A 16,526-nucleotide genomic window follows, 5' to 3' on the forward strand; every position below is an offset into this window, starting at 1 on the left:
TCCATATGTGGCATACATCGTTACCGTAAGGAAATTTATGATAACTTTTCTAAAAGTAATTAGTTGAGATTATACGATTTGATTTTCAAAAGCATCTTTAAGAACAATGACACGAGTAGTGTACTAGAACACGATGCAAAAAGTAGGATATAGTCAAAAGAAAAGAAGACGAGGTGGAGAAGGGCATAAGATAGTGTCACAGGGGTCGCTCTGTCCCACTTGAGAGTTGTGAAGAGAGTGATAGTGACGAATGGAAGATGACATCCAATACTTGTATCACAAATGATGCCCTTAGTTTGAGGGAGCTATTTGTTTGCTTCGTGCGTGCGTTTGAGATAAGATAATGATGGTGTGTGTCTTGCACTATCGAGTAAAAGTTTGTAGAGCACCATAACTTGTTCATTAATTGATCGGTTGTGCTTTAGGTCATTGTTACTCCTCTTCTCTTCTCGGACTTCCCTTAAACAAAATTTGATCCCGAACTAAACATGGCACCGTCTATACAAGTGACACCATAAGTTCAATCGTTAGCTATCATTCAATCCATCAATATGTTCTTAGGTCCCTACATTGTTCACATGCCGCTATGTAATGTGATTTCGTTAAGATTATCATAGGATAATCCACATGAGATGTCGGTTGGCTTGGTAGCCAATGTGGGGCTTCTACACTATATCACTAATAGTTGGTAAAATGCTATAACTGAAAAGAATATTTATGCATAATTAATCTTGATTAAGTTTTGCTTATATTTATCCTAAATATAGCTTTGTTTTTAGTTATATAGTGACACTTAATTCTTGTGTTAGGTAAGAAGTTAGATCCTAATTTTGTCATCTCTTTCTACTCTACTTATTGAATTTGAGTAGAGTGTATATATATGAAAAAATTATTTTGTACATTCTTACCCTACATATTTCTGGGCGACTTTTACAGATTTAGGTATCTGAATACCTCATACTCTCAAAAATGAATTAAAATATCCGGATGGAACACCCAAAGCTATGAGAGTATATATATATATATATATAACGAGAGGGAGATTTACTCTATATAAAAATAAAAAAATAATAAATAAATTATTAATTTATTAAAAAAGTAATTTATACATAAATAATTAAATTTATTATCATTTTAAATTATTAATATAGTTAATGAAAAAAGATTTAACTATAAACAAAACATGTAACCAAAGAAAAGATTAAAGAATTCTTATATATGCTATTATGATTTCTTTTTCATCTATATATATATATATATATACTTTTGATTGTATTCTCAATCATCTTCCTCTCAAATGAATGATTATTATTACTCTCATAGTTTGAATCTCTCCTAAACATTAGATCATTATTGACCTACTTTGAATATTTCCGTAAATATCTGATCACTTTTGACCTGTTTTGAACTTCTCTTTAAGCATTCGATCATTCTTAACTTGTTCTATGTCTCACTTCAATTTCGTTCAATATCACCCTACATAACATCTAATATGGATCATTACTTTAATATTACTTGTTAGAACCAAAAGAATTACATATGATTACATGTCCAACCGTTAGGAGTTATCGTACTTCTTGAATTTTATTGGCGGGCGAAATATGAGATTAAACAGTCTATTCCAAAATTAATTGGATTGTAAGACCTTCCCTAGGTTAACCATATAATTTATTTATTTATATTTTATCATGAAATCGATGATATTAAATTATTTAGGATGAATGATATCATTTTTAGTTTTTACGCGGAGTGAAAAAAAAAAATTCAAAACACACCCCTCAAACGGCTATAAAAAAAAGTACCCCCAAGCTGTCCCCAACTCAGCGGCAGAGAAACAGAGGAAAAACAGAGCGTGAGCAGTCCAACCAAATGGAGAGTACCGGCGACTCCTTCCCCGTCCTCGACATGGCCAAGCTCGCCGCCGGCGATGAGCGCCCGCAGGCCATGGCCCTCCTCCGCGACGCCTGCGAGAACTGGGGCTTCTTCGAGGTCCGCCCATCGTCTTCCTCTCCTTGTTATTTTCCCCTTCTTCTTACTCAAATCCTCTCCGCCATCGATCGATCGATCGATCATCTCAGCTAGTGAACCACGGCGTGTCCCTGGAGCTGATGGACGAGGTGGAGCGCCTCACCAAGGCGCACTACGTCGAGCGCCGGGAGGAGAAGTTCCGGGACTTCGCGCGCGAGGCGTTGGCGACGAAGAGGCCCGACGAGCTAGCCGAGGTCGACTGGGAGAGCACCTTCTTCCTCCGCCACCTCCCCGTCTCCGACGTCTCTTATACCCCCGGCATGGACGACGACTACAAGTAAGAAGCAAGCTGCTTCGGTGGCGACGCAACTGTCGGAGTTAACTGCGCTGAAGGAAACCGGTTGTTTGCAGGGCGGCGATGGGGGAGTTCGGGAAGGCGGTGGAGAAGCTGGCGGAGACGATGCTGGAGCTGATGGACGAGAACTTGGGGCTGGAGAAAGGGTACCTGAAGGCGGCGTTCCGGGGGTCGGAAGGGCTGCCGACGCTGGGGACGAAGGTGAGCAGCTACCCGCCGTGCTCGCGGCCGGAGCTCGTGAAGGGGCTGAGGGCCCACACCGACGCCGGCGGGGTCATACTGCTGTTCCAGGACGACCGAGTCAGCGGGCTGCAGCTGCTCAAGGATGGCCGGTGGGTCGACGTGCCGCCGATGAAGCACGCCATCGTCGTCAACCTCGGCGACCAGCTTGAGGTCTGTCTTTCTTTTTAATTTTATTTATTTATTTATTTATTTTAGATCGAATCAGACCAGATTGATCGAACCAAACCAAATCAAACCAAACCAAACCAGATAAGGCCATCTTTGATCTACGATAAAAGATCAGTTCGATATGAAAATTTGCAATTGGATTCAACAATCTTAAGTCCTTGAAGAATAAGAAATATATTTCAAATTGAAATCGGTTCGATCGGTTGAATCGGTTAAATGAACAAACAATCGAAAGAAAGTCGGTTATGCGACAAGGATCAATGAGTTACTCACTATGTTGTTTTATGAATTCAGGTCATCACAAATGGCAAGTACAAGAGTGTGCTCCACCGAGTGGTGGCACAAGTAGACGGGAACCGAATGTCGATTGCATCGTTCTACAACCCCGGTGCTGATGCGGTCATCTACCCGGCACCGGCTCTCGTCAAGGCCAATGAAGAAGAAGAAGAAGAAGATAAGGAAATAGAGGTGTATCCTAAATTTGTGTTCGAGGACTACATGAAGCTCTATATTGAGAAAAAGTTCGAAGCCAAGGAACCGAGATTCAAGGCCATGAAGGCCATGGAAACCCTAAATGCCCATCCCATTTCCACTACTTAAGATTAAGGGAGAGATTAAGAATAATTTGATCCATATGATGGTCATTTTAATTATGAAGTTTAGTTAAAAATGTCGTCTAAATTATGTATAAGACAAGTAACGGGTCGATGTAATGATCAAAATAATAAATGTGATAGCACTATGTGAGTAGCTTTGGTCTATTTTCCTCGAATTGATTTTGCTCGTAAATTTAGTTTCATCGTGCGACTTCAATGTCTCCGCCATTCTCCATGAGATCATTGGTCAAGTAGATCAAAACTTAGGGCCACTGTCGAAGTATTGTATGATGAGATTGAAGGTTGTGGCCGCAACCAACTCTTTTTTAGTAGCAAGACAAACGAGGAGCACGCGAAGAGGCCATGGGCCATCAACATGTTGTATATTTCTCTGCCAAATCGATGTAGTAAATGATCATGAAATCTAAGCGGCAACCGCTTCTACTTCCTTTGTAACTCAAGCAACCAATCCTTCAAGAATTTGTCTCTTCGGTTACACTAGATTGCTCGTATGATCGTTAAGTTACCGGTGGAGCCACGTTCGGCAAATTGAAGTAAATGAAAGTTTAAAGGGGCAAAATGAAAGTTTCCCACAGACTATTTGTATTTCAATTTAGGAAAGAAGGAGGGCAAGCTTTTAAGTCACTAAATTAGGGAAATTGTGATGGATTGGTTCATTTGTTAATCATACTAAATAAAAGGCAGAGTGACACTTTGCTGCTATCTTGATAGTGCAAAAGGGAAGAATGTCTAAATCATTTTGGACTTTGAAGAGTTTTTGTTAAAAAAATGTTGAATTTAGTGGCATAAGAAGCCAATGCAACGTTATTATTACAACTGAAATAGAAGTTTTTTTTTTATAATTCAAGTATCAAAGTTGTCGGCCCAATTAATCTTGGAGGTGAACGGCTTTCTAAAAGTGTGAGCGGCAATATCACCTAGCAGCTGACTTTGATAAATCCTGAAGTACGAGTAGCAATATCATCTAACAGCCAACTTTGTCCAGGAATTTGATCATGACGAATACATTCCTTGCCTTCATGAGAATCAAACTCTGGCTATCGGGTTGTCCATGTATGTCTTTATCGTTGCACCAAGTCCCAATATATACCTTTCTAGTTGCGATGCAATTGCACATTGTGTAACGATCACAAGTAAAAGAAAAATGTGACATTTAGAGTATGTTTTTAACGTTTAAGTTACTCTTGTGTCGGATACTTAGGGTTAGTTTCGCAAAGAGAAGAGAAATATCTAGCGGAAAAAAAATAAAATAAAGAATTTTTTTTGTGAAATAAGGTAAAGTAGAAGAAACACCTCTCAAGTCACTTTCTTTTGTCTCGCGACTTTTGCACGAGAAAATAATAAACAAGACCATCTTTGAATAGACCTTCTATCCGCTTTATTGTAAGAAACCCTACTTTGAATTCCTTTGCGGCTTGAAAGAATTATGCATTTAGTAGCACCACCATGTTGAGTGATGATTCTGTAAACATAACTATGTTTGTGTCAACTTCAATGAGAATATATTCTTAGGAAAAAATAAGTATAATTTTTCACTAGAAAATACTTTATTATATAAAAAAATATTTAGCAAACTCAAGTTGCATATATTAAATGTAGGATTCTAAATGATCCAACCTTCATGAATAAATTTAATATTCAACTTAATAATATGACAAAAGATGATTTATTCTTCCCTAATATTTTCAACAATCTATCTTTAAATTAATATGGAGAAAATAAATCATGAATAACTACTAATCATTAGTAAAATGGTCAAGGCGTGAGGGAAGATAATATTCAACTTAATAAGAATTTATTTATATTTATTCAATATACAATATCAATTAAATGAACTAATTTAAATAATTTATTAAACTAAACAAACAAAAACACATATATATTTAGTTCATTAATATTCATGAACAACATTTATAAATTATATTCATCTGATCCTGTCCGGAAGTCGATGAGATAGAAAACTGAGGATGTTGCGCTTCCACTGACCTCTTGTGGACTCCGATCCGATCTGCAACACAGATTATGTCAGTGCCGAGTCAGGAAAGGGGTCCCAGCGTTGACCCTCAAGTCAATCACCGACGATGAAATAGAAGGCGGAGCAACAAGAATGGACATTAGTGAGAACAGTGTCTATTGCGTATTGCGTACCTACGCTGATGCTTGTACTCCCTTTATATAGAGCTCCTGTAGCGCGCATGCATGCTTCCCAAGGCGAGCGCGCTTCCCAAAGTTTTTCCTCAAAAGACTTGTCAGTAAAGTGTCTCTGACACAGTACCTTAAAAGGCTGAGCATATCTCTGAAGTGACAGTGGAAGCTTCCGCCATACGATCTTCTAGTTGTTCATGCCTGATGTGGGTGACACTAACTCCCAAAGAGATGTCAATGAATACCAGAGAGAGTGTGCTGCTAGGCCGAGCAGGTTGGCCGCTCGACCGAAACTCCACTATGTTTGTGTCGCGTCCACTCGGCCAGAATTCCACTGTGCTTGTGCCACGTCTGCTTGGCCGAAGTTCCACTCTACTTGTGTCAGGTCCGCTCAGCCGAAGTTCCACTCTGCCTACCGAGTCCTGTTGCTTGGGTGAGCAAGGTAACTGCTCGGCCCGACTTATACACACCGTTTCTTCCCTCCGTCCAGTGTCTAATACTCCATTAAGCATCGGTCATTTAACATCTTCCCGTGTCAAAGGCGGGACCGAAATCCTCTCCTCCCGATCGGAGCATGATAGCTCGACCGACAGATGATATCTGAACGTTGACCGCCTTGACTTTGACATCCACCGTGACAACTATCCTCCGCAGGGAGACCCCTCCTTATCACCGCATCATCATCGATAAAACTCTTATTAATATATTAAATAAATAAATAATATTAAATGAAAAAAAAATTATATTATCAAATCCAATAACTAACCCAACAAGGTTAAAATGTAAACATATTAAAAAAATTCAAACAAACGTAATTGAAAACTTGAGAACATCTAAACAAACCAAGTTCAAACTCATAAAAAAACAATCAAGACAACTATAAATAATCATTTCAACACCTTAATTCATTTTTAACTCAACTTGACTTGGCTCGACTATCTTATCAAATAAACTCAAACACCATAAAATTTAGCTAGTTTAGAGACTTAATTAAACATATGCTACCAAATTTGTCATCACAAGTGGTTAAGACGTCACAAAATCTCCCAAGTAAACATCAATTTTCCATATTAAAAAACTAATGAACCAGATAATATCAAATCCAGACGACTGATCCGGTCTCACAAAAGTTTCCCATATTAAAACACCTCTTAGATAGGTACAAAAGTTACAATTGTCAATACAATTGTGACCTTTGATTGCTTTAGTTGGTGACAGCATTTAGATAACTTTAAGGCTTAAAACATGGATTTAGTACCATAATCATGCCTAACAAACACGACTTATGCACATAATCACATCATCTTGCACAAACACGACTCTTATTTTCCATATGCGAGGAAACATTTTACAAGCAAAAACATATGAATTCAAACCAAACTGAAATGATGAGTCAAATAACAGTAAGAATTCATGATAATGAACACGAGCAACTAATACTAAGCAATCTCTGTTCAAACTGAAACCAAAACAAGACAGATGAGTTAAAATTGAAAGACAAGTTCACGAGATTGAAGGCAATGTTTTACTTTGCGACTTAGACCACAAAGAGACGGATGTGGTGGCGATGACACGATATGTGTCGATGGAATCGAATCATGCATTTGGGGGAGGTGGGGGACAACCCACCTGAGCAACCTCACCTGCTTTTATAAAGCTGCCGAAGAAGAAGCACAACAAGGCACAACAAGAAGGGGGGCCTCCTACACTTGCAACTACAAGACAAGAGAATTCATCAGCTCATAGACACTTTGTATGGATGAGGAAATGCACCAATACAGAAATTTGCTAATTGAAATTAGGATAAAGGAGAATATTGCTTAAAATATAACAAAAGTAATACTAGTCAAGAATACTACAACAACAACAACAAATGTGTTTAATGATTCAAATCATGTATTGTCTGTCACTTTTGAGTTTTATCATTGTTAATCATGTTTCAACATTGATGTGTTTAAAACTATCTATGAAAATTAAACATCAATAATGATTTGATTTTATGTGGCATTCAATGGAGAGGTAATATATAATGATTGCCCCGAGATGGATTCTCAACTTCAAAAGGCAAGAGGATGATATCTATCTTGATTCTCGAACACAAATGCACCAAGACAAAGTGTGAGGTAAGGGATGATGACAAGGGGAGAAAAAGTAGGGTTCCTCCATGTTCCTATGCGAGGGAGATGGCATGGCATTTAGGCTTCTTTTGCTATTTGCTTGCCATTTAGAAAAAGATAATTTGCAAGAATGAGAGACAAACCAGAAAATCCTAGGATGTTCAACACTGCTCATCTGATTTGAAACAAATAATGTTTGTCTATCTTTGAATCACTCAGTTATTGGTTGAATCCACAGGTCAATCGAACAAACTGCACGAAAATGTTCCAAAATATTGACAAGCATGCTATTACAAATAATAATAATAATTAACAAAAAATAGATAATTTACCAAAACACACCCTTGATTTCTCAATCTTGATAAATTTTGACTTACACTAGTGACAGCTTCAATAGTTGAATAATATTTTGGAAATCAAATTAGATGAGTGATAGGAGTTCTTTTAGTGGGATTAACTTCTATTCCAACTTTCTTGATTTTAATAGTCAGTAGTGTTTTGATAATCAAGTCCATTGATAAGTTCAAATGACAATTACTAAGGCATGATTTAAGTAGCAGTGCCTAGACAATAACAGTTGTCATCAAACTCAACCATGAATAAAACAAAGGTAATGTGACCCGCAAATAGACATATCAAGTGTGTGTGATATGCATAGTTGTTAGAGGCATGAGGTGCACCAAGGCACAAAGGGCTCCGAGAGCCCAAGGCACGCGCCTCTTGAACATCAGGCGCAAAAATTAAAAAAAATTAAAAAATGAGAAATTTGATTACTAAACTACTAAAATACTCATATAATATGTCAAATATGATAATTATTAATATTCCACCCACACAAATATCAAACCACTAGCCATGAGACACATAATATGACAAGCAAAACAACATCATTAGAAAATTAATAAAAGTTTCAAATTTTCAAGTTTCTAATCTAAACCAACGAAGTTCATCAAAACAAGATGACCAAAGAAACGTTTTTTGAGCAAAGAAAAATTGATTAAAAACATTTTTTTTCAAAGGAAAAAAAAAAGAGGGTGGTGGCGGCGACGTCTGGGAGAGAAAATGGTGGCGTCGTGCGCGTGAAGAAGAGGAAGGGGAGGAGTCGACGTGCTCGCGTGTGAGAGAAGTAGAAAAGGGAAAGTCGGCATTTTTTCTCCCTCATGCCCTTTGCTTCTCTATGAAGGAAAACTAAGAAAACCCCCCTCCATGTGGGGCCCACCCGCAATATATCTACATCAATGTCCAAGAGGCATGCCTCGTTCGCGCCTCAGGTGAGGTGCAAAGGCACGCCTAGGCATGCCTAAGTGTGCGCCTGAATGATAGCGCCCACCTTGCTTTCCCAAAGGCGATGGCTAGTACGCCTCACCTCGAGCACGCTTGAGGCGCGTCTTTAACAACACCGGTGATATGAGTTCTTTTGGTTTGATTAACTTCTATTCAGGCTCTCCATGATTTAATAGTCAAGTACTGTTGTGAAAATAGAATCAATTGATGAGCTCAAATGACAACTAGCACAAATAAGGAATGGTTCAAGTCCTAACACAGAAAATAAGAATTGATCAAACTCAATCATGGATCAAATAAAGCTAATGTTGAGCATACTGATTGAAAAAATACTTTTAGTTTTTTGAAAAACATTCTCAATATGTCATTCAAATCTAATGAGTTACATGGGCCAATTTGGAGCAACAACTGAAGTTGGTTGCTAAGATTACATTAGACTTCAAGTTGCAATAAGGAAAAGTAGGAACATTACAAGTTTGTGGGTCAACTTGGGAATAAGAAATTACTAATGCCCCATATACTTGAGTGAACGGATTTAAAAATTGAAAAAAGTTTTTCGTGCAGAAAATTTTCCAGTGTTTATTTCATGAAAAATGATGAATTACTTATTATAAAATAATAGATGGGCGGATTTAAGAATCCATCCAAGGATTAATATTTGGATTTTTTTTATCCGCTCAAATCGTATAGAACTTTCCTTCCGCCGTCTTACTTCCCAGTCGCATCTCTGCCTTCAACCGCACGAGCCATGGGCGACCCTGTGCTACCACCTCGCATGGCCCTACACAGGTGGCACTGCTCGACCGCCTCGTGTGGCCCTACACTGGAGGCACTGCACAGGCAGCACTGTGCGGCCGGTCCAATGCTGCTCTGCACAGCCGCCTTGCGCAACCGCGAGCCATGGGCAACCCTGCATGGCCGCCTCATGTGGCTGCAAGCCGCGAGCAGCCTCGCTCGGGGGCATGACCAAACTTGCACGAGGCTGCCGACAACTTCGCTCGAAGTAAACAGAGTGTAAATGTAGGGTTGCTTTGCGCCTTGGCCAAATAATGTAGATGCCAGTAGATGATAATATGATATATCTGTTGTCAAGAATCTTGCTGTACAATGTAAGGCATCTACTTTTCTGTAAATAGGACAAATGATATTCATGACTCCATGTTGTCGAAAAGATCTCCTATGGGCTATGTTTACTTGAAAGGAAAAGTGATGAGGGGAAAAAAGGTGGAAGGAGGGGAAGAGGAAGCCAAGGAGACAAAATGTTGCTTTATATTTGGTTGGTTTGACATAATGAAAAAGAGGGTTTTCTTTCCAAGTTAATCATGGGTGATATATAAATTTATACAATAGTTCACTACTTGCATGCATCTCAAGTTAATCAACAGGTAAAACATGCTTTCTTTCCAAGAGAATCAAAAGGTAAGAAGCGATGTGTTAAACATGAAAGTGCTTGAAAAAAATGTAATGATATATAACCTTGTCGAAGAGTTTGAAAATGTCATTTCAGCCAAAGTTTAACAGATAGAGAATGTAAAGTCTCATCAAGCCAGGACACCAACCTTCGTATAACCTCAAATTGCAAGATATGATCACCAAACCATCCTGAAACAATTGAAACGATATCTACACAAAGGAAGATCAAATGGTATTAAGAAACTTCTTAACCTGCTATAAAATGACAAAAGTATAGAACCACAAACAAATTATCTGAGGACCTGTTTACTTGAATAGATAACTCAAGCAATGAATTGGCAGTGAGATAAATCCAGCATCACTTGTTTCTTTGACAAAAAATGTAGGGGGACAAATATTTTAAGCGATAAATTTAAGCATTCATCATTAGTAATTCATCCACCCAAAATCACAGCGAAAGCTGATTAATACTAGTTCAATGAGAGATTAAAACTGTTTTCTCTATATTTTCAATTTACCATCTCTATCTGTGGAAACAAGGCCATAGACTTAGTATATAGGAGGAAAGATAGACAAGTTGGAAGGGAACCGTTACAAAATGACATGAATTCAGCAATTAATCAATGCATACATATGTTTCCTTTTCTCCTTCCTCTAATGTTCCCCTCTTACCCTCTGTTTGGGAGGAGGTGAGTAAAGGGAAGGGAAGGGTAAACATGGGTAAAAAGAATTTTTACACTTGTTTGGGAGAGAGTGAGTCATGAAGGGGAAGGGGAGAGAAAGGTAAAGCTTCCCCTTGCATGCTCGGGAATCAGTGAAATTTCTTACACCCCAATTTGGGGTGTAAGGGGAAGGAGAAATTATTCCAATTTTATCCATATTTATTTTTTCACATGCAGATTTATTAAAAAAATAAGGGGATATTTTTGTAAATTTGTATATTTAACCTTTATTTCCATCCCTTTCCTCTCAAATGAATCTTCCCTCCCTTCCAAACAAGGGTAAGATAAATATATTACTTTCCCTTCCTTCCCCTCCCTTCCCCTCTCTTCCCCTTCCATTAATGAACCTTGCCTCACCCCATCCAAACAGAGGGTTAGTTATCCATCGAAGTAAACCCATACTTAATTTAACTAATGATTTTTCTCTCAATATAGATTTCCACTAAGATTTGCAACAATTTTTTGTAAGAGATTCACCATCAATAATACAAATGCAAGCAACATTAGTCCCAACTACTTGAAGATGGTTGCATGGATTTTATCAGCACACTATGCGAGGCTATAACATTTGCAATATTCAGAGTTCTTAAATCACTTTTAATTACTTCAATTTTTATAGTTTTCTGCCTTAATTTTTTAAATAATTCCTAGTTCCAAACATGTCCTCACATTTTATACTTCCTCTAATGTTAGTAACTATCTTCAATGTGTTAATACTTTCTACATTAAATTTTTCAAGAATTGATCTTTTCATATTCCTAATCTTATTTGGCATGTCCAAGTCATCAACATTATCAAACTCTTCATTGACTCCTTTCATTTATTTTCTTGGAGAAGTTTTGTATCCTTGGATTCTTCTGAAATTAGGAACAAAATTTTCCCTTAAAAGTTTGAAAAAGCTTATATCTTGAGACTAGCATTCAATGCCTATGACTTTACAATAGTTACAAATAATTTTTATTATCTTCTTCAAAGGAAATTTTCGTTTAATTAGGATTATTGCACCTTTAAAAGGCAATCAAATGCTTATTAATTGTTTTTTTAAAAAAAATGAGTAATAGCAATTATAAGGCAAATGTATATTGTGGATTTGTATGCAAAGTAAATAGAACATTGGTCATCTTTGTTATTACTTCTCATCTGACTATGGTTACATAATTATATTTACTAATAAAAACATTATGGAAATAGAATTAAATGATTGAAAAGCAATAGCAGATACTAAATGCTACTGTTAAAGATCCAGAAACATTAGTTCCTCTATCATTGTTATACATGATAAATTTTAGTTAATTGAGGAGATCAATCATGCTAATAATCTTCCCCCAATAACATTCTGATAACATCATATTGAAATCGTCAGAAAAAAAAAAGAAACTCAAATTACTTTGCATCCAGATACAATAACTGAAAGACAATTTCTATTGTAAACAGTTTCATATCAGCCAATGCACAAAACTGAAAATTTTAATAACCCAATTCATATGATCAATAACCTAAATCCAGCTAGGTTATCCAGCAACAAGAAAACCTAATAGAAATTTTAGTCATCCTACAGTTGGTGATGCAGATTCAGAAATATCAAATAAAAAAAGTTTAAAGCTTCATTTGCCTTTAGAAGCTGAAACAAAGATGAACACTAATTGTGTAATATTTCAGAGTGAGTCTTTTGAAGCAGAGAATTTTAATGATCTTTTCAAAATCAATAACTCTACTTCATTTTCACTAGAATATAAAATCATGTTATTAAATCTATAAGATGTCACGAAGCTATACTGATGCATATAAATATTAGCATTTCAAATGCATTTTCAAATCAAGTTATTTAATATCTGAAACTTGAAATACACCATATCAGAACCCAGATCATCAAAGAAATAACTTAGCCATTGTCTCAATTGCTTGTACTCCCGAGTGATTTGAATGTTTGAATAGTTTTACTAGAAAATATTGCATTTTTATAATACTATGTTTATTTTCTAATCTGTAACATCTGACTAAAAGCTGTGTGCTCTGAGGAGATAGATTTTCACACGCAATAATATCAAACAAAAGTCCATGAATCAGAAAGAACTGCATCTACTCATACGGCTAAGGAGATAACTGTGATTAGACAGAAATGCATACATCAATAGGTTCATTCAGTAATCACAGATTTTTGTCTCAACAAAAAAGGAGGTTCATTTAGATTTAAAACTTCTTTAGAGATACATACCTCATTGAAAAGAGCAGCAGGATACTTGCTCCAATAAAAAGTCAAAAATACCACATCATCCACTAAGATGGTTCCCAGAATGATAAGTTAGACTTTTGCCCAAGATAAACAGATATTCCAAATTCATTTTAACATTTTGATCAACAACCAAGCCCTACAAATGACAATTTTCCAGCATATGTTTATCCACATCCTTGGAATTTGCTTCAGATATTGCATTACTTGAAATTGTAATTTTCTTCTCATTGAAGTCTGCTTCAGTTTCATTGGACGCATGTTTCTTAAGAACTGTAGATATGTCCCCTTCAGCAGCCCCGGCTAGCTTGAATCTTTCAACAGCAGCATCAAGATTCTTTTTCCAGTCGCCAAAACCAAGCTTAAATTCAACTTGGGAACGTTCAAAGAGCATGTTGCCCCAAAACAGATGTATCTGAGATCTCATTGCTGCCGCTTGCTCTGCAGCCTCCTCAGTTGATAACTCCCCTTGGCCATCTGCAGCTCTTTGCTTCTTTCTCTTCTTCAACAACTCATCCTCCTTGCTTTTTCCAGGGTCTTTAAGCTCATTTATTCTCTGCTGTTCCACTTTCTCCCACATCTCAGTAGCAGCATTCATCTTTTTCTCTGCCCCATCAAAAAGTCTGATTGTTTCTGAAGAATCCCAAGTTGATAGATCCAACTTCTTAGCCAGTGCAAATGACCAGTGGAGCTTTGCGGTTTCAAATTCCTGTTGTCCTAAGGCAAGTAAACCTTCATAAAAGTCAGGCTTGATTCTAAGTGCTTCTTCATATTTTTTCCCAGCAAGAGCATACCGCTCACTGACCCAATCATAAGCAGTTTGAAGCTGTGCAGCCATGACATCTTCAGGTGCAGACTCATCCAGAGGGATGCGTTTCCTTGCAGCGCACATATGCACATTTCCCCAATTGAAGAAAGATAGGGCTGCCACTTCCTGAAACTTAGCGGCAGCCATGTCAAACAGGCCTTGAGCTTCCTCTCCGGTCACCGTCTCCTCAAGTGCCTCAGAGCACAACTCCATTCCAAGCTCATGCAAGTCTAAATGTGCTTCAGGGTCAATCCCTATTTGGTTCCTAAACAACTGAGCAAATTCATACAGCCAATCATCAATCTCGACTTCCTTACACTCAGGATGATCACATCCTTTGTGTGACACTCCAATCTTATCTTTTACAACTTCTTCAGCCTCTGAACCCATCCTTATGACCTCATTGTTCACTGTTTCTTCAATGGAATCGTCATTAACTGAATCTGAAACACACTGATCAATGTTCTGCCCTTCCTCCTCCAGAAGCTTCTCCTCTTCTTCAGGAACCTGAGGCTCCTGCTCAGGGCTCACCTCCATAATGTGTAACCGCAATAGCTGCAGTTTATCATCCTTATCAACTCCAGAGCCTTCTTTTACTTCTTTTTTATTGAGCTCGTCAACAAAAGATTCTGCTAATCTTAACTCTGCGGTGCTGGTCACAGTTATAAGATCTCCGTCAGCATCCTTGTACTTGATCAGCACAGACTTGGACGAAGGATATCTATTGGCCACAATTTCCCTGAGGCCTTTGAAGGTGCAATTTGCCTGCATTTGGGCGAGCCTGATATCATGGTCATACACGAGCTTCAATGGCCTCCAACGGATCACTGCTGCTTCTAGAGAAACCTCCTTTTTGACACTTTGCCGCGAACTGCCTCTAGGTGACACGACTTGTGATGATTGGGAAGAGGCCTCGCCATTAGAAGGCTTAAAAGGAACCAGTCGAAAGGGTTTGATTTGGGGACCGTTAGAAAGAGACGGCGAGTTAGAGCAATGATCGTTTTGAGAAGGAACGGTCGGCTTATTTGCACTAAGTGAAGGCTGCGGGGGCGTGGATGCCTTTTTGGAACGGGCAGGAAGGCAAGGGCCGAGACCGGAGATGGGAATGCCAACCTGAACGGCGGAGGCACCTAGGGCCGCAGGAGAGGGTCGACTTCCGGGATCCGACGGAGCGGCCGGAGCGACAGCAGCGCGGAGGCGGCGAGCGAGATCGAGAGCGTCCGGATGGGAGGAGTCCAGCGCAAGCAGCGAGTGAACGTCCTCGAGGGCGAGATCGTACCTGCAGAGGGCCTCGAGGGCCCGAGCGCGGCGGAGCAGAGCACGCGGGAAGCCCGGCTGAGCCTGCAGCGCGAGCGAGCACTCCGCCGCGACGGCCTCGTGATCGACGGGACGCATCTGCATGAGGCAGGCGGCGCGGTTGCTGTGGAAGACGGCGCGGTCCGGGTGGCCGCGCGGGGTGAGTTTGAGCGCGATCTCGTACTGCCCCAAAGCGCCGCCGTAGTCCTTCGCCTGGAACAGCCGGTTGCCCTCTTCCTTAAGCTCGTGGGCGCGCTTCAATAGGAGGGACACGTCCACCTCCACGACGCCGTTGCTCGGCGCCGGAGGAGGGGGGTGCGACGGCGGAGGAGGGGGCGGCGGCGTCGGCGTCGGCGTCGGCGTCGGAGTCGAGGCTGAGGCAGGGGTGCCTGAGGCAGCAGCCGCTCGGGATCCCTTCTTCTTCTTCTTCTGGTCGCCGGATTTTCCCATCCCGGCGAAATGAGAAGCTAGGGCTTTAGGCAGCGGATGAGATTGGAGTTGGGATTTGGGGACGACACGATGATCGCGTTGTGGGTGGGTATATATATAGAGAGAGAGAGAGGCGGAAGCCCTACCACTCGAAGTCAAATGAGATCGAAGACGCACGTGAGGAAGCCGTGAGAGTGTGCGTGGGTCATTCCACAAATGTCCAGCACTGGGCTTGATATTATTTGACAAATCGGTCAAAACCAGACTCCTAAAACTAGAGATGAATATGTTAGTTTAGAAATACTAATTTGGTATATTATTTAATATGAGTTAGAATTTTAAAATATATTCGTGTTAAAAAATTTATTATTCTTAATATATTATATTAAATTAATATTTGAGAATGTGAATATAATAGAAAAAAATTAGACGAATATATAAAACATGATTTCATATTATTTTGAGCTATCTAGGTCCATCAACCATTTTTAACCGATTTTGAACAAAATTAGTAGAGGGACCTATAGAGCTCAAAATAACATAGAACCACGAAGTTATATATGTTCGTCCAGTTCTTCTGATTATGTCTATGCCCTCAAATATCAATTTGTTATATTATTTTGAGAACAGAGATTTTTTTTAACATGAATTAGATTTTTCGAATATATTCATATTCAAAAAATCACTACTCTCAAGATAGTGTGTCAAATTGATATTTGAGAGTATAGATA

General features: G+C 39.0%; 2 protein-coding genes across 6 annotated transcripts; one reads left to right on the forward strand and one right to left on the reverse strand.

Annotated features, from left to right (window-relative positions):
- The first annotated feature begins 1,805 nt into the window (after window positions 1-1,805).
- Window positions 1,806-3,495, forward strand: LOC122035023 (1-aminocyclopropane-1-carboxylate oxidase 1-like). Its single transcript, XM_042594383.1, has 4 exons — window positions 1,806-1,989; window positions 2,079-2,305; window positions 2,380-2,716; window positions 3,029-3,495. Exons 1-4 carry the CDS (start codon window positions 1,870-1,872, stop codon window positions 3,332-3,334), a joined length of 990 nt encoding a protein of 329 aa, XP_042450317.1. The 5' UTR covers window positions 1,806-1,869; the 3' UTR covers window positions 3,335-3,495.
- A 1,790-nt stretch (window positions 3,496-5,285) lies between these two features.
- LOC122033444 (protein CLMP1-like) lies at window positions 5,286-15,886 on the reverse strand. 5 transcript variants are annotated; one of them, XM_042592464.1, is made up of 4 exons: window positions 13,248-15,886; window positions 10,457-10,520; window positions 7,757-7,865; window positions 6,802-7,211 (listed from the first exon to the last, which is right to left on the reverse strand). In XM_042592464.1, exon 1 carries the CDS (start codon window positions 15,814-15,816, stop codon window positions 13,402-13,404), a length of 2,415 nt encoding a protein of 804 aa, XP_042448398.1. In that variant the 5' UTR covers window positions 15,817-15,886; the 3' UTR covers window positions 6,802-7,211; window positions 7,757-7,865; window positions 10,457-10,520; window positions 13,248-13,401. The 5 variants fall into 5 exon arrangements, 4 of the variants coding, with proteins under 4 accessions (XP_042448398.1, XP_042448395.1, XP_042448396.1 ...); XM_042592461.1 differs by having other exon boundaries at window positions 10,374-10,520; XR_006126547.1 differs by lacking the exons at window positions 10,457-10,520; window positions 13,248-15,886 and adding an exon at window positions 5,286-5,359 and having other exon boundaries at window positions 5,500-7,211; window positions 7,757-9,195.
- Between the last annotated feature and the right edge of the window lie 640 nt (window positions 15,887-16,526).

Source organism: Zingiber officinale, chromosome 11B, assembly GCF_018446385.1.
Source record: "Zingiber officinale cultivar Zhangliang chromosome 11B, Zo_v1.1, whole genome shotgun sequence".
Classification (NCBI taxonomy): Eukaryota; Viridiplantae; Streptophyta; class Magnoliopsida; order Zingiberales; family Zingiberaceae; genus Zingiber; species Zingiber officinale.